Here is a 24,185-nt window from a genome sequence, read left to right as displayed (position 1 = left end):
GCCAAAAAATAACCCATGAAAGAACCCATCTAAGACCCCTGTTGTGCATATGAAAGACTAAAACAAGGGGTTTCTTTTGTTTTTTAAACAAATATCATCATTGACAAGAGAGGAGTTCTCGTCTTCTTCAAGCTCTGTTCAATCAAACACCCATAACGCATCTGAAACAGCTTTATTTTTTTTAGTTCCCGAATTTGCAGGTCACCATGGACCCGCAAGGTCAGGTGGGATGCGAGCACAGAGTTTTAGGGAGGTGGATTGGCAAGTATGGGTTCAGGGAGAGGAGCTATTTCGGTGAAGTGCACTGCCGATACCCTTTAGGGTTTCAGGAATCAGCAGCGCAGTAATGGGGGTTTCAAGGAGATGTTTCAGGTGGGGTTTGAAGCTAGTAACAGGGTTTCAGAAATCGACAGGGGGTGTCAAGGAGGTGTTTCAGGTAGGGGTTTAAGCTAGTAATGAGTGTTTTAGGAAGGGGTTTCAGGTGAGGGGTTTTTATAGATGGTTTTCTGTAGCAGTTCGGTAACTTAGAAGTACTTGTCATTTGGTCTTGAATCAAGACTTATACAATTGGTTCAACTATGCACCTGTGAATTTCTGAAATGTATTTTTGTTCTTAAGAGAAATAGGCCAAAAAACAGGATACCACCAGACTGAGATGGAGATTTCTTATTGCCAACAGACCACAGCCCAGATGGGCCACAAAACTGGATCGAAGTAGGTGTCCTTGGAGGGCAATAATCACACACAGTACGAAGAAAAAATTGCTGGACAGATAATTAATAATTTCATAAATCAATCTGAAACCATGGAATGAGCTTGATCTGTAGAAGGTGTTTCCGGTTTCTGGTGCAAGCTCTCATGAAACCATCTTTTGGGATCCTTAAATATGAGCTTTCTGTTTGGCCATTAATTGGTTAATATCAAATTTGAGTTTCATTGGTAGGTGGTTAGACCCTCGTATATCACCATGTATATCACCATCGACGGTGACGGTGACGGTGGTGGTGGTGCTGGCGGTGGAGGAGGAAGAGGAGACGGCGGCAGTAGTGGTGGTGGTGGTGGTGGTGGTGCTGCTGGCGATGGAGAAGGAAAGAAAAAAGTATTTTAGGTTGAAGATGATGAAAAGGGTAGAATTGGAAATGCAGTTTTAATTTGTTAGTAAAGGATAACATTGTCTTTTCAAACCATTAACTAACAGCACCCTAACCCCGTCAGCCATAAGGGGTCAAAACGTAAGGTGGGAAAACCAAGGGGAGGAACGTGTAATTAGGGCAACGTACAGGGGAGGGTGACGTAATTTACCCAATATGAAATGATTTGAAATGACCAATATAATCTTTTTGGGGGTAATTATTTAAGTTTCTTTGTTAGGTTTGAAAATTTTCACTTTCCTTCCCTTAATTTCCCTTGCAACCAAATGGAGTCTAAGTGACTCATTTTTCCTAAACTATGTTTTCTTAGTTTTCTTATAGTATTCCTTTTATATGAATTTCTTAAGAACAAAGTGGACCCTAAACTAAATTCCATCTTTTAGTATTCAAATTGCTTTATAAACATTTGGAAGGATCCTTGTATCCTAGAGCTTGAATACTTCAGGATTTCAAGTCACATACCCAAAGACAGACATGTATCCATGAGGGCATATGCGAGTGCAAGTACATGTATTTTATGTGTGCATATGTCATTAAATTTCTATAAACCATATTAGCATTTTCCATGATTTTTGTTGACAAGGTCTACAGGTGATCTAGGGTAATTAGAAACATATGATGACATGTCCAAATTTGGCTAGGAACAATTTAGCCCATTATATGTACAAAGATAAACCAAAAGCTTACATGGAAACTATTCAAACATGTCCAATATTCATTTCTGACCCTAACATAGAAAGGTATCCTATTAAAAGAGAGCGAAGATGTTATTATTGCCTCTGCTTCTTCTGCAATGGTTCTGAAGAACACTCAACCTGCCAAAGAATTACTCAAATAAGTCAAATAAGCTGTTTGCTCTTATGGAGCAGAGGAACAAAGCCTCCATGCTGATTTAAATCAGTATAACATGTATTTATAGCTTAAGAACACTCTCAGAATAAAGCTCAAAGAATATAGGACTTAGCTAAAATACTTCATCATAGGCATGCTCTAAAGCTTTTAGCAAATGGTCCTTAGTCTCCCAAGTGTTATTACAAATGACTTTCTAATGAAAGGGGGAAAAAAAATAAAACTTGATTGTTTAGAAAATAATCCCTCAAGAGACATCTCATTTTATGGTTTTCAGTGACCCCAAAAAGCCCACGAAATTACTTAAAAAAAGCTATAGGACTAACTATTCTTCTTGCACTACAACCACCATGACCAGATCGCCATCAGCAATGCCCGACAACCAGTTAGGGAAGTAGGTCACTCAGAGATGTATCTTTTAAGTGGGTGGGGAATCTGCAATCTGCAATATGGAAACTTAGCTGGTGGTCAAATTTTGTAGAGACTGACACTAACTAGCTCTTGGTAAGTTTCAGATCAAATAGAGGTCACCACAAGGCACGACAAAGTGGGTGGGGAATCTGCAATCTGCAATATGGCAACTTAGCTGGTGGTCAAATTTTGTAGAGACTGACACTAACTAGCTCTTGGTAAGTTCCAGATCAAATAGAGGTCACCACAAGGCACGACAAAGCCTCAAGGAATGGTTAAGACTTTGGCAGTGGAATATTCAAGGGAAAAAATCTAATACATGGACAACTAAGTGTGATATATCTAATGCTTCCCCATTCGCCCAATGATTTGACTGGTCAAATCAGTCCTTAAATGGCTCAAACTAGTTGATCCATGAAGAAAAAAATAATTTGGAACCGATTTTCCATTTGCAATGAACATAGATGCTCAAACAAACCAGAATCTTAGCATTTACAGAACCATAGAAAAATCTTTCAGTAAGTTGAGAAAGAAATAAAGAGAGAAACCTAAAAAGCATACCACAATTGGGAGGATCAGTGGAGACAACTTAATTGTTGTTGTTGTAGTGGAGAAAACTTAATTACCCAATTAACAAGAAAGTAAAAGATGCAAACTTGCAAAGTGGGTGAATGAAAGAATATATCACTACCGGGTAAATAGTGCATGTGGTAGAGCACTTCAAAATAGACTTGTATGCCCCAGATATCCCCACCCCCTTTTTCTCTCAGAAACACACACTGAAGAAACTTAAGAGTGGTACCATTAGGTGACAAGCAGCCAGTCATTGGGACCTTTCATACATGTGAAACAAAGACTAATAAATGCACCAGAGAAGAATTAAATGGTGCAAATTAGAAGTGATATAAGGACAGAGAGGATGCCACAGATGACCTGGGTTGAAGTGGTGATCAAAGGCACAAAGGGTTGTGAATTCAGTAGATCTGGCCTTGAATGGCGGAAAGCAGCATGGAATGGTGGAATAGGATTAGTGCAGCCAACCAAAAATAGTTGGGAGAAAGCTTATTGAGTTGAGTTGATTGCGGGATAGCATACTGAGTTAGAATCGATAGTTATCCTTTCCCTCATCATAATACCTTTTATACTTTCTATATAAACATTACACTATAACATTACAATTTACAAACGCAATCAGTAGTTTAAATTCTATAATTTGTTTACTTCTCATCCATAGTTGTCCGGGCGGGTTTCCAAGGACTGGGTGGTTGCCTGCCTTATTCTAACTTAACAGGGGAGAGCGCCTTGGGATGCCTTGGCATGCAAGGTCCCTGGGTGGTCGGGTTTTTTTTTTTACTTATGTTTTTTCTTTTCCTCTAAATGATGTTGTTCTAACATTTTTATTGGCTTGTGTACAAGTTTGTGTATAGGTGAGATGCATGGGATCATTTAGTACCCAAAATAAATAAATAAATCGAACTTTACTAGTTCACTTCTCTTGTTTACTTAAGTTTTTTTTTCCTAAATAATGTTGTTGCTGTAATATTGTAATTGCCAGATATAATGGCAAATTAGTGCTTAGATATTGTCATTGCTGTAAGCAAATTATTGCTATACTAGATATAATGGATACCTTAAAAAAAATTTATTAGGGCGCCTTGTTGCCTAAGCGCTTAGGCGGCTCTCCAACGCCTTGGGTTGCCTAGGTGCCTTGACAACTATGTTCTCATCCAAATTGTACTTTGACAAGTGGTGATTTCCTACTGCCCCTGTACACCCTACTGCAGGTGTTAGAATTCCAGCAATATGAAAGTTTCATTTTGAAAAAATGAAAGTCACCTATTGGTCAATGCTTTGACTTCACTCACCATCACAATTTGCAACATACCTGTCATTATTTGTTGCCACCCTCTGCAGTTTTAGATATAGGCGTTTTCCGTAGTGGTTTTTGTTGCTTTTGTCCCTTAGGCATTAAGTAATACATTTTAGAAGAGGCAGTAGCACTAGACTTTAATTTCATTTGTAAGTAGAAGTTGTCTACCCATTTTTGCCTTTTTTTATGGTAAGTAAAAGGCATCTATGAAGTACCAAATCCTATGATTTCTAGTTGTTCTTTTATAAACATTTTGTGCAGCAAGTCCTGAGGCAGATATACCATCAAAAGAGGCTTATTTTAATGGGAATAGGTCTAGGGTTGGGTTGAATACATGTTGGGCCTTTGATCCCATGGGTTTTCAATGTAATAAGCCACTTGGTAGAGCCCGGTAAGACCATTCGGTCTGGTACAGTTTTTACAACTTTGTTTCAACCTTTCATATGGGGTAATCACCAACCTTTTAGGATGTCCATGGCACATAAGATGGCTGACAGAAAAATTAGCAATTTTAAAGGAAGTAACTAGTTCAACAGTTCCTCACATATTCAAGAGTAGTAGATGGGAAATGGAATAGGAGTTTCTCCATCTTTCGGTTGAAATTTAGTGTGGAGCTACATTTCAAACCCAAGGAGATCTACTTATTTCAACTATGGCAAGGGTTTGGTAATCAATCAACTTATGGAAGTCTAGAAGTCCAAAAAGAATATGAAGAGAGTCCTTACAATGTTAGTGAGATGTTCGCTGACATAGGCCATCGAGAGCTGCTCACTGATATAGGCCATTGACCTCAACAAAGCTTCCAGTGTATCTCTGGTAAGCTGAAACCGTACTTCAGTTTCTCCTAAGGGGGACTTGGTATAATCTTGCAGCTGCAAAGAAGAACCACACCCAACACACACAAACAACAAAAAGAACAAGACTAAAGAATGAAAACGGTTCAGAAAGTAGAATTTCAAATGAAATGATTCTTCTATATTGTTTCCACATCTTAAGAAAGTAGAATTCTATATGCAAAAGAAAAGGTACTAATTTAGAATGAAGAGGTCTGTAAAAAATTGTTATATGTGAATCCACAGCCACAAATTAGACCATAAGAGCACTTATGTAGTGGCTATAGCTCCAAATAGGAAAAAAAAAAGTCATTATTAAAACTATCCAATCAATTGATGCAGGCAGATTAAACAGAACTGTTGATATGTGTGCAAATAGTAGAATAGTAGTTGCAGCACCTTAAAATATCTGATTTCTTTAATCAGGACAGAGGGAATGACCAACAACAACAAATGGGGTCGGCTACGTGGATCCTTGCAAGACAAAGTAAGGAAAACTGAGGTCCACACAAAAGGAAAATGAAAGTAAGAAGAATGATGAGTAAACATGAAGAAATGAGAGAAGAGAAGTAAGAAATGGGAAATGAAAGTAAGAGGAAAGAGGTACAGCCCAGGAAGTCAGGAAAATCTCAGCTAAATGACCATCAAAAGATGTATAATCTATTGTTCTAAACTGTCATGAAGATTCAGAGCTCATAATAACTCTGAAAGAAGAGTTAAAACAAAGAGATCTGAGCCTCTGAGGTCTAGATACAAAGTCCAGATTTGAGCTAAGAAATCAGAGCTAAATCTCAGCCAAGGACCAATTAACAAAATCACTGAAGAACTAAATAGGAATAACAGAAATAAGACTATCCAACCAATGTACATACGAGGGAGAGAGAGGGGCATGGACAGAGGCAGAGACAGAGTCAATTTACCATAAACAGATGCACAATGTAACCCCAGGTCACAAAACCCTTCTTTGGGATCGCTATGGATCCACAAGAATGATAAATAACTCAAGCTAAGATTACAGTGGCTAACTCGTAATTTCTGGCACAATTTAGGATCCTTTTGGGAGGAGCAAAACAGGAATGTTACCACACGATGAACAACTTTGGAGATTTTTAAATAAGAATGGGGCAAAACAGTAACATAATACGGCTAAGAGGACTTTTATGTAATATTAACAAGAGAGAATTGATTGTAATTATGAAAACAGGTTTTCAACCTTTCAATAGAAGCCAACACAGTAGAGAGGTTTCTATTGAAATCATTTCAGCCTCTCACCAACGATTTCAAATCAAGCAAGGATTTAGGACTGAGATCACAACTCCAAAACCTAGTGCATACATTCAGTAACAAACCAGCCAATCGATTACAAAAATAATAAAAAATTCTCTGCAACTTGACCTGGCGATGAGGAATGAACCAGGTTTGGCAACTCACAAATCCAGGACTAAGGGCTAGTATTCTACAGAGTTTGTCACCCTTAAGTGGACAACTCTCCAAATCTCGACCCAAACAGATGGAATTCCAAGGAGTCCTAGACTCCTAGTCATGGTTTCCCAACCCACGCCCCCCACAGTACCACCAACAACAGGGAAACAGAGGAAGGAAGAGGAAGAAGTAACAAGTGAGGCTCTCTAAGATAGAAAATCCTAGTCTGATTGGAAGAATGAAAGAGAGAAGAGAAGGTAACAACACACGCACATCATCAGTAAGCAGTCTCAACTTTCCAATGTTCAACTCTGCACACACACACAAGTAGTTTTATATTGTTAAAACAAGTAGCTTTACCAAATAGGGGTAATTTTGTCATGTAGTTTTGTCCTTTTTTCCTGTAATTTTCCCCTTGGCCAATCTCTATTAGGAATTCCTAATAGGAATAGGCAAGGGTAGCATTCCTTCTTTGATTATGACTAGCTGTAATTCTTTTACTATAAATAAAAGGGCTGGGTGATCAAGCTAGATCACTCAAGCATTCAATTCAAGGCTGTTTACATGGTATTAGAGCCACCTCTGATCTAGAAAAGACAGCTATCTCGATTTTTTTTTGGTTTTCTGCTGCTTCTACTACATCAACACCTGCCAATTCTTCCACTCCTCCAGGTTCACATTTAGCCCACTCAGGTATTTCTTTTGCTGGTCATTGTGCATCGGTAGTCTCCTCTCCCTGGATCATAGACTCCGGTGCCACTGATCATATGATTGGATCCTCCAACCTCTTTACTCGTTACTCTCCTACATCTGGTAAAGATAAAGTACGGGTGGCTGATGGATCTCTCTCTTCTATCTCTAGGAAGGGTTCTATCAGTTGCTCTCCTTCCCTAAATTTACCACTAATCTTCTTTCCATCAGTAGTCTTACCCGTGATTTAAATTGCAAAGTAACTTTTTTTCCTTCTCACTGTGTGTTTTAGGATCTGGCAACGGGGGCGACGACTGGATGTGGTAAGATGCATGGTGGATTGTACCTGCTTGATAATGGGAGTCCTACTTCACCACCACCTTTGGCTTCTCTTATTCATCAAAGCTCGTGAGTTACTTCTGAACTTCAACAATGGCATAACAGACTAGGTCACCCCCCTTTAGGAACATTATCCCTTTTATTTCCAGCATTAGCTAAAGAATGTCATAGGAACGATTTTTTTTGTGAAGCATGTGTTTTGGCTAAACAACATCGTTCTACTTATTCTATTTCTAATAAAAGAAGTTCTTCTCCTTTTAATCTTATTCATTCTGATGTTTGGGGTCCTAACCGAAAACCATTCCTCAAAGGCCATCGTTGGTTTGTTTCTTTTATTGATTGTTATTCTAGGAGTACGTGGGTCTATTTAATGCATAACAAAAGTGATGTTTTTTCTTGTTTTCAAAATTTTCATAAGATGATTCAAACCCAATACAATGCCACTCTCAAGATATTGAGGAATGACAATGGTAAAGAATACATGGATGGTCAGTTCCAACACTACCTTGCTACCCATGGCATACTCCATCAGACCAGTTGTGTCGATACCCCAGCCCAAAATGGTGTGGCTGAAAGGAAAAATCGCCACCTCCTTGAGGTGACTCAGGCTATTATGTTTGCCCATTCTGTCCCTTCCCAATATTGGGGAGATGCAATCCTGACTGCTGCCTATCTAATCAATAGGCTCCCTACCCGAGTCCTTGACTCTAACACCCCTGCTACTTTACTACAGAGTTCTTCCTCCTTTGTCGTCCCACCTAAGGTTTTTGGTTGTGTCTGTTATGTTCGGGATACCAGATCTCCTGGCAAACTCGAACCCCGTGGAATCCGTTGTATTTTCTTGGGATATTCTCCATCCCAAAAGGGATATAAGTGTTACCATCCTCCTACCCGCCGTACCTTCACCAGTATGGATGTTGTCTTTCATGAAACTCTCTCCTATTATCAATCCACACCTCTTCAAGGGGAGACTTTCAGTGAAGATGTGATGGTTGACCTTCCGGTACAGACCCAGACCCAGGCCCAACCGACTATTGATCCCACCCCTCAACCAACTATTGATTCCATCCCTCTTCCCTCTATTGGTGCCCGACAGGATTTTTCCTAGGGGGAGAACTTAGATGATGCTGAAAATCCTATTGGTGACAATTCCCTTCAGGGGGACATGACTCCAGTCCAACAAACCATTAGGGAATTTCAGAAGAAAATTAATGACTCTAATCTCCAAACCTATCACAGGGGACACTCCAAACACAAGCAGCTCCCATCCACTGCAGCACCAGCACCAATCCAGTTGCCGGCCCTGGAACCAGATCAATCTCCAAATAACATATCTTCTCCTTCTTCTCCTGATTTACCTATTGCTCATCGTAAAGGTATTCGGGCTTGTACCCAGCATCCTATTTCCCATGTAGTCTCTTATGATTCCCTTTCTCCATCCTTTCGTACATTTGTCTCTTCTCTTTCTTCTGTTAGTATTCCCCAAAATTGGTAGGAAGCTTTTACAGATGGAAAGTGGAAGGCAGCAATGATGGAAGAAATGAAAGCCTTACAAAATAATGATACATGGGAGTTTGTGGTTCTTCCTCCAGGAAAGAAACCAGTTGCATGTAAGTGGGTGTTTATGGTGAAACAGAAGATAGATGGCACTATGGATCAATACAAAGCACGTTTGGTTGCAAAGGGATTTACTCAGACTTATGGGATCGATTATCAGGAGACCTTTGCACCAGTTGCAAAACTAAACACTGTCAGAGTGCCACTTTCTTGTGCAGTGAATCTGGGCTGGGAATTACAGCAATTAGATGTGAAGAATGCCTTCCTCCATGGAGAACTTGACGAAGAAGTGTATATGGACATTCCACCAGGTTTCTCTTGTGATAAAACCAGCGGGAAAGTCTGTAAACTAAAACGTGCTTTATACGGGCTGAAACAGTCCCCCCGTGCTTGGTTTGGACGATTTCACAAGGCAATGGTCTCTGCGGGTTATAAGCAGAGTAATGCTGATCATACCCTGTTTATAAAGAAGAATGGTGAAAAGGTAACGTTTATGTGGATGATATTGTGGTGACTGGGAATGACAATCATGAGATCACCCAGTTGAAGACTTATCTTGGCCAAGAATTTGAAATAAAGGATCTGGGAAACCTAAAGTACTTTCTAGGGATAGAAGTTGCTCGATCTTCTAAAGGCATATTTCTTTCTCAAAGGAAGAACATCCTAGATTTATTGACCGAGACTAGGATGCTAGGGTGTCATCTTTCTGATACACCTATGGATGCTACTACCAGACTTAAAGAAAAGGAGGGTACACCGGTCGACAAAGGTCGCTATCAGAGATTGGTTGGTAAACTCATTTATCTGTCTCATACAAGACCTGGTATAGCAGTATCTGTGAGTATGGTCAGTCAGTTCATGCATGATCCTCATTCCTCTCACATGGATGTTGTTATCCGGATCCTTCGGTATTTAAAGTCAGCACCGGGAAAAGGAATTCTTTTGTCTCCGAATGGCCATCTTCATGTTGAAGCATATACTGATGTAGATTGGGCTGGTTCCTCTGATAGAAAGTCCATTTCTAGCTATTGCTCATTTGTTGGTGGCAACCTTGTTACATGGCGTAGTAAAAAGCAGAACGTCGTGGCAAGGTCTAGTGCTGAAGCAGAGTTTCGTGGGTATTTGTGAGTTGTTATGGCTCAAAGGTTTATTACAAGATCTTGGTACTCCTATGCATCTTCCCATAATGTTGTATTGTGACAACAAAGCTGCCATTAGCATTGCTCACAATCCTGTTCAGCATGATCGTACGAAGCATGTGGAGGTTGACAGGCATTTTATTAAAGAGAAGTTGGAAGGAGGGCTGGTCTGTGTTCCTTTTTTTGTGAAGTCTGCTGACCAACTCGCCGATGTGTTTACTAAAGGCTTAAGTGGGAAGGTTTGTCATCCTATTCTTGTCAAGTTGGGCATGGTTGATATTCATGCTCCAACTTGAGGGGGAGTGTTAAAACAAGTAGCTTTACCCGATAGGGGTAATTTTGTCATGTAGTTTTGTCCTTTTTTCCTGTAATTTTCCCCTTAGCCGATCTCTATTAGGAATTCCTAATAGGAATAGGCAAGGGTAGCATTCCTTCTTTGATTATGACTAGCTGTAATTCTTTTACTATAAATAAAAGGGCTGGGTGATCAAGCTAGATCACTCAAGCATTCAATTCAAGGCCATTTACATATATATATATATATAACTCCTAATCTCCTACTTAATTTGATAATAGAAACTGAAGCAAACTAGGAAACTACTACCAAAACAGGAACTCCTACATATCTAAACTCATTTACATAATGAATCCCCTACCAACCCCTATTGGACCAGAATCCTGGCTTGGGGTTCGTCTCGGTCTGGGTTTCAGATCGAGTCATGCTGCTCCAGCCACGTTAATGCTACTGCATCAATTCTCCCCCTCTGAAAAGAACTTGACTCCATCGAGTTTGGATGAGGACCAAGGATGATGTCTGAGTCAACTCGTTGAAGGAGAAACGACCCCACTGTCCACTTGAGCTTAATGGCTGGGAGATCCTTAGCAGGAAGAATCTTAATCTTGAGTCCATTGTGCTTGAAAGAGACTATTTTCATATCCACAATGTTAAGCCCCTTTGTCGATGAATCACAGTCGCTCATAGAGGATGTGACAAATCTTCAGAGTTACGTCACATTGTACCATATCGATCAACCCGCCAATCGAATATGTGAGCAAACACCTATCGTTGATTTTGAGATTAGTGCTGTTCACCCAAGAAACCATGTAGGGTTTGGGATGTGACCCTGTCTTCAACTCGAGCTTGCGAACGGAGTTATCAGAAATGGCTGTGGTACAACAGCACTGGGTTTTTTGAAAACCCAAGCCCAGACCAGGGTCCCCATGGCTCAGCCCAGGCCCGGACCAAGGTCGGGCTGGGCTTGGCCCTGTTCCAATTGGTTAGCCCAATAATAATCAGATTTAAAATGTCCACCATCTCTCCCTCTCATTTACAGACTCTCATTCCCTTTTTAAATCTTTGCGATGTGGGTGAGCGAGGATGAACTGGTGTTGGTGGAAGTGCTTGTGGTCAAGCTGGGTAGCCCAGGGTGAGGGAGAAGGCAGAAACAACATGGTGGTGATTGCGGTGAGGGTTCAGCAATTGCAGAAGAACAGTGATGATGCTTGCAGCGAGTGTCCAGAGATGGAATATGGGAGGGAGATGGCGAAAATGGGTAGCATACAGATGGGCAAGGTTGGCAATGGCAGCGATGGGTAGCAGGCAGATGGGATGGGGGCTGTCCTAAACTAGAATAATTTGCATACGGGAAAACTACAAAAACTACCCTAATGTTTCACAAAATATACAAAAAAAACCCTACTGTTCAGAGTTAGTTAAATCTACCCCAAACCCTATCTATTCAATCCTTGCTAACCAACATCGTAAAGTGGGAACTGTCCATGTAGGGACATATTTTTTCTTTTTTTGTTAGCAACTGGTGAATAAATGTTGAAAATGAAGGGGGCAGAAATAAGTATGACATTGAATTCATGTATACATGGGACAGTAGAGGAAAAGCAAACATCTTTTTCACCTTACTTTGATTGTCAATGTGTAGTTGGTGCACCATTAAGTACAAAGGAAGAAAGGAATTTTTTGTCCAATGAAATTGCAATAAGATGAGGTAAGGTAGACTTGGGTTTCTACTAGACAAGGTGGGTCATATGCTTTGACCAACATTGTCAACTAAGTTTCAGGTGTGAAAAGCCAACAGCCAAGGGGTCAGATGCAACATTTTCAGAAGTAAGCAGGGACATTGTTACTTCAGAACCTTTAGTGCACAATCTGTGAATATTCTGAAACTTTATAATTCACATTAAAAAGCTTTACTAAGCTTTAGGAGCTTCCAAGCCAAAAATAGAGCTAAAATGCTGTATAAATAATGGATTACTCATACAAGAAGATGCAGCCGAGACTGCATACAGACGGTTCCTACACATATTGTTCATTATCCTAAAAGAAAGAAAGCCATTACATCTAAATGAAGTTCTATCAAGCACTTTGGCTTCAGAACAAGTGACTATTCCATCGCAAAGGATTCTATATTGACTGTGTCTAGACAAGTATTACTTCAAGAAACAGATTTACTTAAGAGCCATGACTCAAGAGAAGAAAAACACAAGAATAAGTAACCTTCAATTCACATTTGTTTCACTGTGTGTGCACATTTGCACAAGCTTAACATGTTTGTGTGTGCAAATATGCATGCAATAAAGTTTAATCTACAAGATGAAAAAAATTAATCTACAAGACATACAATTTTTGCCAGAACTAAGCGAAAGCATATTACACGTTCAATGCCTAGCAAGTTAAAGCCTAATATGACCATCACACATCTTGTTTGATTCTAATTTCAAGGGACAGAGAACTTGCATACCTTCAAACTAATGACAGCCACTCTATTAGCTGGCCTTGAGTTCCGATTCTCCATGGTCCAAGTCATTGACTTGAGTCGAGGTAGCATTCCCTATATAGGTAGTAAAGCAACACCATCAAACTTTTCCATCTTCCAGAGTCTGTGTGTGTGTGTGTATGCGCGAGTGCACTTTTTTCTTTTTTTTTGTGGGGGGGGGGGGGGGAGAGAAAAAAATATCAAGGCAAAATGGAGAATGAATAGGTAACAGATCTGAAACTAACAGATGCATTTCGTTTTCCTAATTGACCGTTTAAAGTTCCATTAATGTCTCAATTTATAGTGAAGCACATGTCTAAAGTTAAGGACATACCAACATAAAAGAATATATACATATATTGTCGTTATTATACTATATCATAACACTCCAGTAAATACAAACAGGCACGTTAAAATATACATAATATACCTCAAATACTACACCTTATCAAGGCTGGAACCCTAAACTATTCTCCTCTATTTCCCCCCTCTATAAGGCTGGAATACTAAACTATTCTCCTCTATTTCCCCCCCTCCATAAGGCTGGAATACTAAACTATTCTTCTCCATTTTTCCCCCTCTATATTTGCTACTTCTTTTAACCATTCCAACTCCAAACCCCATTTCCTGTAACCTCAAACCACTAGAATTTTCAGTCTGGTAAATGCTAGCTCAACATGCATTTGATACAGATGAAATACACTTCCAACTGTGCATTGCATCCTACTCCAATACAAGAGAAGTTCTCACAGCAAAGAGGTATCCCAGAAGCACACTCAAGCCAAGCTCAATCAATGCACATGTTGTGGAGGGCCAGTTAGGAGAAGGGAAAAGCAAGTTGCAGGGAAGAGGAAAGAGATTGCACAATCACACTCTCAAAGAGTAAAACTCTAACTCTAACTCTATCTAACTCCTACGTAGTCAACCCAAAACAAATAAAAGACTTAAATAAATAACCTACTAAATAAGTAACTGATTCCAACCCTTGTTGGACCGGTTCTATTTGGGTTTGGGTCTTCTCCAATCATGCTGGTCCAACCAGCCAAGTGATACTGCATCAACACGCTTTAGGCATTTCTTCCTTACTCTCTGTTTCTGGAACACAAATCATCATTCTATAAGAAGATTGACTACTTTCTCATTTCACGCATTCTTTTTGAGGATACCGACTTTGCAAATTTGTTTTATTTATGTCACATTTGAATAAAGGGCCTTTTTTTTCCTTTTCTTTTTCTATGTGAGCACCCCGACTTTCATCTGCCATGTGGCAGCTTAGATGCAGCTCAAATTTTGTGGATAACACATAATTTGATGCAGTTGCATGTGCATTGCTGGACCGGCATGACCTTATCTAGAAACCCACACCAAGACGATCCAGAGCCAAACCAAACTTTTGATCTAATAAATGTTGGTAGGGAATTTGGGTTATTATTGTAATTTGTATTTTATTCTGGGGGATTAGTTTCATAGGAGATTTGGTTTCCTAGTTTGAATTGTTTTCTGTTTCTATTCTAGCTTTGGACTAGGAGTATTTTTCTTTACCATCATATTGGGCAGATCAGAGATTTAAATGAAAATTTGTGAGTTGGTTTACTTGGGTGTGCCTCTCGGTTGTCGAAGAAAACTACAGGGTGCGCACTAGCGTGCATCCATTTTTCAGGGAGTCTAACCTTCCTGACCTAAGATCTAAACAATAGGAAACTAGGAACTAATTACAATAGAGAAAGGAAACAATAGAAACTAAGCTAATCTACAACAACAACAAACTCAGCCTTATCCCAACTTAATGTAGTCGGCTACATGGATCCAAACAAAACAAAGTAGGGAAAACTGAGGTCTAAACAAAAAAGGGGAATGAAGAGATGGGGAAAAGAGGGATGGGAATGAAATGAGAATTGAAAAATGGAAAATGACAAATGAAAGATAGAAGTAAGAGTGACGAAGCACAACCCAGTTAGTCAAGAGAATCTCAGCTAAATGGGGTCTGCTACATGGATCCTTGCCCTCCAATAGGCTCTATCCAAGGTCATACTTGGTACAAGACCTAAACTATGCATGTCCTTCCTCACAACTTCTCCTATGGTATACTTTAACAGACTCTTATACAGATCTAATTCAGATTGGCCAATCCAAACGAATCTGGCTGATCTAGAGTGGATCAGCCATAATATCAGGCACTATTATTGGATCAGCTGGATCGCCGCCATTCACGCTATGGTCCAACCAATCTCAATCCAATACCAATACTTAAAACCATAAAAGCTCATAAAAGACTAAGGATAGTAAACACTTTGTTCTTTGACCTATATACCTCAACAATGTTAAGGAAAATTGATTACCCATGTAGTTAGTGTAAGGTGATCCACTATACCAAAAGGCTCAGGTTGCAAAGGTGCCAAAAATTATAATAGCATTCGTTGTTGTGTTGAGACACATTTTGTTTTGTGTTGTTGTGTTGAGATACATTGTATCAGAGCCAAGAGTTCAGGTGTTCGATCCTTGGTAAGTGCAAGGGGTTTGTGTCATGAGTTTTTGTGCCCCTATGATATATGCCCTCGGCGCCACATAATGGCGCCACCACATGATGGTGTCACGCACAGAGTCATGTGTGTGTGGGGGGGGCGGGTTGCTAAGCATTGTTGTAGCCCTTACTTTATCTATCAGAAAAAAAGGATAGAATGGGACTAAATAAGTGCAGTTTGATATTAGAGTTTCATGGTTGTAAAGACATAATATAGGGGGCAGTGAAACTCCAGTCCCCTCAAATTTCCGTCTACTTGTTCAGGAGCTTGAAAAAGCATTAGCATAGATGATTTTGGCAGTTCAACACTGAGGGATCTTGATAGCCCCCACCACCAACTGTCCCCATATAAAGAGGAAGAAAAGAGAAATTTCACAATGTTGTTGAAGATTACGAGAATTAACATCTATCCACTACTCCAAGAATTTCTGTTTCCTTGACAAGCAACTGACTATTTCAAGACTTTGAAGGTATTATAGAAAAGAGATGAAATTCAACATAAGGATTCCTTCGTACCAGATTGTCAGGCAGACCATCATCTCGTTGAAGAGACACTGGAGCAACATGTGATGCATTAATATCATCAACTGGTGTTGTACTAGCATCATCATTTCGATTAAAGTGAACAATAGGGTCATCTTGCCGAGGCCACATTGATGTTGACATATCTGAAGCTGGGAAAGGTGTGAAAGAAGGTTGTGTACTAGCTTTAACTTGATAAGTGGCATTGGTCCTTGGCCATGGAGTCTGGAAACAGAGAGCAGCAAAAGTATCGCATCAGTGAAAAGAAGATAAAACAAAGAATCTTCAATAGAAATCACCAAAAGATACTGACTTGTATAACTCAGATACTCCCAGATGAACAAAAGTGATGGATTCAACCTATCCCAAAACAGAATCGTACGGCTCACAACCAGCATGGTAAACACCACACATAATCCCCAATATAGGTTCAGAACTTCAGATTAACCCAAACTTAGGTCAGGTTTAGGTAACTAATAGTACTTCAATCCCTAAAAGTAGGATGAAGATCTAATGGTTGGATTCCAAGTATTGATAAGGAATGAAAATAGAAAACGAAACTCAAAATTTAGAAACGGCAGTATAATTTCAAATCCACAAGGCAGAATAACAACAGAACAAGGGCAGATTCATCACTCCATGAACTAATCATCATATGTAAAAACCCGTTTATTCTAATGGCTAGATGCTTCAGAACAACAATTCGCAAAATAGCAACTTAGGATCAGAATTAGTAACTAGCAGGAACAATCAATCCGCAAGTCCAAACATTCCCATATTGTAGTTGATGGAAGACCATGTCTGATGGAACAACACTTCAAGATTTCACCATGTTCTGATGGGTGGATTAATCAAAGCAATACCTTCACTACCACAGGTCAGAAATCTCAGGAGTAGAAACTGTAGGCTTTTGTCAGTCAATACAGGGGTAACAGCAGCATATAAGATAGCATCAACAGTTCTCCATCAACATCAGAACAGTACTACAGTAGTATTCAATTTAAAACAGAGCTGACATGCAAACCTCAGTTTCAGAACCAGAAACAGATGAGAAAGGAAGAAGAGAAAGATAAAACCTGGATTCTCACCCAAGGCTTCAACCAGTTTCTCACCAGTCAATCCAGCCTCCCACTATATAACCTACTGCCTCTCACAGTACCTGTTTCACACAGATAATTGCAGCAAAGCAACATAGTTTTAGGGCTCAAAAATTGTGGGCTACTACTGCTTCTCTCTCCTCTTATTAATAGATGTAGTTTAGAACTCAAACTAATTAGTAACTAATATGTAGTATCATATTAGCGCTACCTACTATTAAACAAGTAGTAATAAGAAATAGAAACAAATAACTAAAAAGATCTCCTAGTAGCCTCCTTCGCAAGGCATAAGAAGGAATCCTTAATGGGCCCAATCCTGGCCCAGGAAGTGGGCCTAAACTTGAACCACAAGTGGGCTTAAGGGCTGGACTCAATGGCTCTTGCCGCTTGCTGGGCTTGTTTGATGGCTGGGTTTTCTCTTCTTCTTGCGCATATATTGTTGCTTGAACCTTGGATCTAAATCAAAAAATCTTTAAAATTTTTATGAAGACTGTAATGGGTATATTAGGGCCATTGGGATTTTGCTATGACATAAAAAAAGTATGAAATCAAAAACATGTGAGAACATCTTATTATAGCATTCAAATGATCCTTCAGCAACAATTATAATTTCACAGTTTCAACAAATGACTTCATTTCTAATTCATAGTCTAGCAAGCTACAAGAAATCAATACAACCAACAATTTATTAGCACTGCCAACATCCACAAAAAAACCTATATACTTAAAAAAGTCAAACCCAACTTATACTTTTCATAGGTAATCAGGATTAGATCCACAACTTTATCTGTCAAACAAAACACCAATCAACTTATGCTCCGTGCACAACAGGAAATTTAACCAATGAAGGCTTACATCATTCAATCACCTGTTTTATTCAATTGACAAAGAATAAATCCATTTGGTTACACAGCCTTTAATAACGTTCATTGAATAAATCCTCTGGTTACATAGCCTGTAATAATTTATAACATAACAAGTTATGGCAGTAAGACATGTTTGAGGAAACACACATCACCTGATCTTTGGATGCATCCTCTTTCCATTGGTTCTGATATTTTTGGAGTAATGCTAAAAGAATACTTTGCAGCTCAAGAGCGAGGTCATCTGGAAAAAGCTTCAAAATGCTATCTCCATTGAAGTTTTCATTCACACTCTTTCTGATAAGCGAGCGGAGGCATGCCAATACCTATAGTTAGGTCTGAGAATGTTGTCATATCTAGGGGAGGAAGTATAAAATAAATGGCTAACAGAAATTTGTTTCTCGATACAAATCAGAAGTGCATAACTGGTAATTATAAATTCCTCAGAAATAAGTATAAGCACAGTTTTATCATTTTTGAGATTTGGTAAAAATAATAACCACATGCAATTCTCATAAATTCTGCTGCTATTTGTCCACATAAGTTTGTTGTCCTTCTCTTTTCACACAAAAGGAAGAGTCTTGAACAAAGGGAACAATAAATAAATAAAAAAAAGGGTACAGACATATCTACAGTTTATAGGAATCAAACACCCAACTAGCAAAAAATTTTGGAATAAATTCACTATTCACCCAGTTTCAACTCATAGCCTCTCTTGTCAAAGCCTTCAAATGGTCCATGCATTACCCACTGCCTTTATCCACTATCATCTGGTCTGATCAGGGTTCAGGATATCAGAATCAGCACCGGAATCAGTCGCCACCAATTCCAATCCGAATCAGCAGGAATCAGACATAAGAGGACCTAGAATCACTGGAGCGATCGACAGGAATCGGGATCGGCCACGGCTGATCTGATCCCAATTCCTTGAACCGGTGATCTGATGAGTATCTAATAAATAGATTATATTCCTCCAAACATGACCTAGCTTCCATATACAAATGCTAAAGTAGCAAAAGATAATAATGCACATGTCTAACTGGTCTCCCTCCCTTCATCTCTAATATCCATCAATATTAGAATCCCTAGGACTGCACCACCATAAAGTTTAACTTTATAACTCCTTGCTAAAGCCACCTTGTAGCTCCATAAAAAATTCTTGCCTCCCACCAACATTCCCCTAGTTCCTCTGTCCAAGCAGAAGAAGAGTTCCACCCCCCCCCAGGTGCAAAGGAGGGGGAAAGAAGAAGACTTAAAGAGCATGGTTATAATAATCAGAATCAGGATACAGTCGAATTAGATCCCGATTCCGATATGGATCGGTTTAATCGTGTTGAATCGGCCACTTCACCCCCAAAATGTCACTTTCTCAAATCATTCGATGATTCAAAAGCTTCACTGAAAACAAAAAAAAAATACTCCCCCCCACCAACCCTTGCTACCTTGTAACCTCACAGAGATGCCGGATTCTCCCTCTCCGACGTTGCCTCCCATCCCCCTCTCGGCCTACCCCCTCCATCTCCCCCTCCCTCAGTGGCCCCTGCAACCCCAATCTGCAGCCCCTCCCGCATCCCCTGACACCCTTCAAAAAACCCTTTGAAAGGCATTGTTAGAGCCACCAGATCTGAGTCGCAGCGGTGGTTGAACGCTCGGCGGCGACATGGGACAAGGCAGCAACCAACGGCTGCGATAAGAATCCGACTGCATGACATCTCTCTCTCTCTCTCCCCTCCCCCTCCCTCCCTCCTCTCTCTCCCTACCCCCTCTCCCTCTGCGTCTCAAGATCCCTTTGCTCCTCCATCTCCCTCTCCCAGGTGTCTTCGGCTCCCCCTGCTCATCCATCAACCAAGAACAGCTTCCATTGAGACCCCTCTGGACTTCTTCGTAGAGCTCATCGTCTTCAGTGATGAGTCTGTAATCTTCATCGCAAAGAAAGCTTGAGAGGCAGTCCACAGGCTACTGATATGTCAACCCTTTTCATCTCAGAACAATTGCTTTACATTTCAAAAATCCGCCAGTGAAGCACTGAAGAAGCAGCCGACAAAGCAGTAGAAAAGCAACAGATTCCTCAAACAATCCTCCTTCGGCTCCGGTTTTCCTTCCCTCTCCCTCTCCCTCTCCCTCTCCCCCCCCCCTCCACTGCCTCTTCAGCTACCCTTGCCACTCCATCTCCTGGTTCTACCAGAAGTTTCCGATTTTCTTTTAATTACCTGGGAAGTTGCATGTTGCAATCATGCATCTGATGGAATCTGGTCAGATCGACCAATTATTGGTCTAATCCGATTCCCTACCCAATCCGCTGCACCGCTCCAGAATCGGGAAGTAATCAGAGTCGAAGTCAGCTGATTCCCTCGACCTGCTTCCGATTCCTCAAACCATGTTGGAGATAGACAATAAATAACCAAAATATGAAATCAAGATTGAAGAATGCACAAGCTACAATTTCAACTGTGACCAGCTATTGCAATGAGATAGTACAAAACCTGTTTGACTAACTCATCCACCTTATCTTTGGCCAACATTTGCCAACACTACATGCAGTCCAACTAGTGTGGATATCAAGTTGTGGGTTAAGCTATAGTAGGTTAGAAGAAGGTAATGAGGGTGAATTGATACTACAAAAACGATTGTAACGTTAATCTTGGAGCAGAAAGAACTCCCACAAACAGCAAACAAATTTGTAACATCATTGTTCTCCCACATTGCAAGCCCAGAAGATACACATTAAGAATCACAACACTTCCACTACTTTGACAATTCCACAACTCCACAGCCCTAAGCCAACTCCCATAAGGGATATCTTTAAAAGGGTTTATTAAAGCTCGAGAAATAAGCATCTATATCCAACTTCTATTTCCTTCAAATATGTCGCCCTTAATTTCTTCCCCCAAAAGACAAATCCAACTTCTTGTTTTTACAATTCAATCATCAATTTAACCAAAGTAGCCACACAATTCCGATTGTCATGCAACTATGCAAGTGGGCTTCCACATAAAGTGAAAAGAACCTAGAAATAACAATGCCAATAGGAATTCAGGTTTAATTAAAAAAAAAAAAACCACGATTGCAACCTTAATACTTGGAGCAGAAAGAACTCCCACAAACAGCAAACAAATTTGTAACATCATTGTTCTCCCAGGTTGCAAGCCCAGAAGATACACGTTAAGAATCACAACATCTACACTACCTCGACAATTCCACAACTCCACAGCCCTAAGCCAACTCCAATAAGGGATGTCTTCAAAAGGGTTTATTAAAGCTCGAGAAATAAGCATCTATATCCAACTTCTATTTCCTTCAAATATGTCGCCCAAATGAAACCCAAATTCAAGGTTAATTTCTTCCCCTAAAAGACAAATCCAACTTCTTGTTTTTTACAATTCAATCAACAATTTAACCAAAGTAGCCACACAAATCCGCTTGTCATGCAAAGTGGGCTCGCATGTAAAGCGAAAAGAACCTAGAAATCAAAATGCCAATAGGAGTTCAGGTTTATTCAAACAATGGCAGCTCAAAACCTATCAGAGATAATCCTAAATAAAAGGGGCGGAATAATGAGCATGAGGCTCTGTTATTACCGGATCGATGTCTTCTAGAGATGAAAGATTGAGAAGAGACTTCATGTAAGCTTTCTCTGGAGCTTTCAAGCCAGTTCGTCTAGATTTCCACAGACTGTTGAATATCTGTTCTAGGGTTTCCTCGGATGTTACAGGTGAAAGCTTGTGCAGTTGGAGGAAGAGAGTGTCCTCCATTTCTGTTTTCTCTAGTTTTGCGCATGCCCCTGTTTTAGTTTGAAGTGTTTCTGTGCGCCATCTTTCTTCAGATGCTAATTTTGCGTCACAAGTCCCTCAGGTATGGCGAAATTACGCCCAGTACCAACCCACTCCCCCCCCCCCCCCAAGCTCCCCGGCCCACCAAAAAAAATACGAAAAATATGGATACTGGGATAAAAGATTATGCCTAATGAAGTAAAACATTTCATTATTTGTCCCCTCACTATAGTCCATGTGATAAAAAAAAATAAAAGAAAAAAACTTACATCCCAATGGCCAAATTTTAATCCCCAAAGTAAATAAGGAAAACTGTTCAAACTCTATTTAAAAATTGAAGAAAAGTTATCTGTGAGGGAGTGTACCTCCTACGCACAGATACAGGGGTGAAATAATCGCCTCACCTCCATGATACCAACATGTGTGCTTTCATTGGCCCCCCGCGCGCATAGGGGGTCATGCTCCCTCATTGAGAATGTAGACTTGTTAAAGTTTTAGTAAAATTATCAAAATGGTATCAAATGGATATGAATATATATATATTTTTTTGATAATAGGATATGAATATAAAAAACATGGGCAAGAGATTGTTGTCTGGTCATGTAGCGCATTAGCGCTTGCATTAGCATGAGGCCCAATGAGAGAACGCACAAGAGAGGTTGTTGTCTGGTCATGTAGCGCATTAGCGCTTGCACTAGCACAAGGGCCAATGAGAGAGTGCACAAGGGGGAGATGCCTGAATGGAATATTTTTTATTTCACTAAGAGTTGAATGGTAAATTCATGCAGCCCTATTGTCTAGACGCAAGAACCACGCGACTGGTTAGCATTCTTTTTCCCAAAAATCAAATAACATCTTTTTTAATTTTTGCTACTTCATCTACTCATTTTAAGCAGAAATTGTACCAATGAGATGCTTACCTAACATTCTATCACATAGGCTAACCAACATATGGTCATGTGGTCTACCAAAAAAAAAAAAAAAAAAACATATGGTCATGTGGCAAATAGTGAAACATGTATTGATCCTTGATCCAGTGGTATAGCTAGAAAAATGAAGGAAAAGTTCAATAAATAAAGGGTATACATTTAGAATATGATTTTTTTTCAAGTGATCGTTGTGGTTTTGGATCCTTGTTATAAGTTGGGGTATGCAACAATATAGAATTATAAGATCAATGGCATTAAGTAGATGAAATTGTGGAAAAAGTTTTGAAGGTACTTTGGAATGACTTTTTCATCACTACAACACCATTGTGCTGACTTTTCGTACAACAGATTCTTTAGGAAAATTATCACATCAATTTGTCTGCCTATCAATTTTCTCAATTCCTTCTAATAGAGGGATGTGGACCCCATTCGAGCAGTGTGTTCGGGCAGGGGGTAGGGTGGTCATCTCCACCCCCTATTAGATGTAATTGAGGAAACTGAGGGGCAGGTAAATTGAGGGGATAAAGCTCCGAACTTCACTAGAAAATGATGTAAAACTAAAGAAGGCTACAATATCTTAGGCTCATAATGAGATAAAAATCATGATGATACAATGATTGATTTATGTGGTTCTCTCTCTTCTCAAGTTCAAAAATTTTCTTTTCTTGACATATAAACATAGGTTAATTCCTTTAAAAATAGAAGTGACACCCAATATATTAATTCCTTAAAAACTAGAAACGACATCTATTGTGGATAGCACAGAAAAAGAGCCAGTCAATTATCAAAACCAAAATCAATGTCTTCATGATTTCAGATGATTGAAAATTTGGAATGTTGTATCATATTAATCCTTTATTGATTTGGCTACTAAAAATACAAAGGAAAAAATCCACCAATAATCGCTAGAAGGAGGGCTTGAACCTCCGACCTTGTGGTTAACAGCCACACGCTCTAACCAACTGAGCTATTCCAGCTTAGACATCATACATAATGTGCTTAAAAAAAATAATTTGTGATTAATTCAGTTGACTCAATTACCTAAAAAAATATTTTTCAGTCAAACTCCAAAGATTTATCCTAATTTCTTAAATATAAACAATTAAAGCTTGAAATAATGTGAATTTAATTTTTAGCAATAACTCAGTAGACTACCGGTAATATAAATAACATAAGGGCTGCAATCTTGAATAAGGCATGTGCCACCTATAAACATGCTCTGCGTAAAAGCACACTAACACACAACAATGCTCTATGATTAGCTCGACCACCAGAGAGAGAAAACAAATAAAGATTTTTTTTTTTCCTGATTCATCCATGGAGTTGAATACTTCATTCAATAATTTTTTTTTGTGATCCAATTTGTAGGAATCAATAGAAAAGGTAAACCCGCTTGTGATACACTAGATCCAACTCGATTATTAATAGTGTGAATAACCGTACAATTTTTC

The 24,185-nt window shown here is 39.5% G+C and overlaps 1 protein-coding gene, 1 long non-coding RNA gene and 1 other non-coding gene across 3 annotated transcripts; 1 reads left to right on the top strand and 2 right to left on the bottom strand.

Annotated features, from left to right (window-relative positions):
- Positions 1-1,800: 1,800 nt before the first annotated feature.
- LOC122644637 (protein FAR1-RELATED SEQUENCE 3-like) lies at positions 1,801-21,846 on the bottom strand. Its single transcript, XM_043838017.1, has 6 exons — positions 21,614-21,846; positions 18,191-18,361; positions 16,070-16,300; positions 13,018-13,107; positions 5,007-5,153; positions 1,801-1,966 (listed from the first exon to the last, which is right to left on the bottom strand). Exons 1-6 carry the CDS (start codon positions 21,785-21,787, stop codon positions 1,922-1,924), a joined length of 858 nt encoding a protein of 285 aa, XP_043693952.1. The 5' UTR covers positions 21,788-21,846; the 3' UTR covers positions 1,801-1,921.
- LOC122644638 lies at positions 16,519-17,349 on the top strand. Its single transcript, XR_006330429.1, has 3 exons — positions 16,519-16,836; positions 17,026-17,033; positions 17,337-17,349. It is a non-coding gene; the product is annotated as an uncharacterized LOC122644638 (long non-coding RNA).
- A 1,791-nt stretch (positions 21,847-23,637) lies between the features above and the next one.
- On the bottom strand, positions 23,638-23,711 carry TRNAN-GUU. The gene has a single exon. It is a non-coding gene; the product is annotated as a tRNA-Asn (tRNA).
- Positions 23,712-24,185: the final 474 nt, after the last annotated feature.

Source organism: Telopea speciosissima, chromosome 11 (genome assembly GCF_018873765.1).
Source record: "Telopea speciosissima isolate NSW1024214 ecotype Mountain lineage chromosome 11, Tspe_v1, whole genome shotgun sequence".
Classification (NCBI taxonomy): Eukaryota; Viridiplantae; Streptophyta; class Magnoliopsida; order Proteales; family Proteaceae; genus Telopea; species Telopea speciosissima.
Note: the sequence above shows the minus strand (reverse complement) of the source record. Positions and strands in the feature narration are given on the sequence as shown.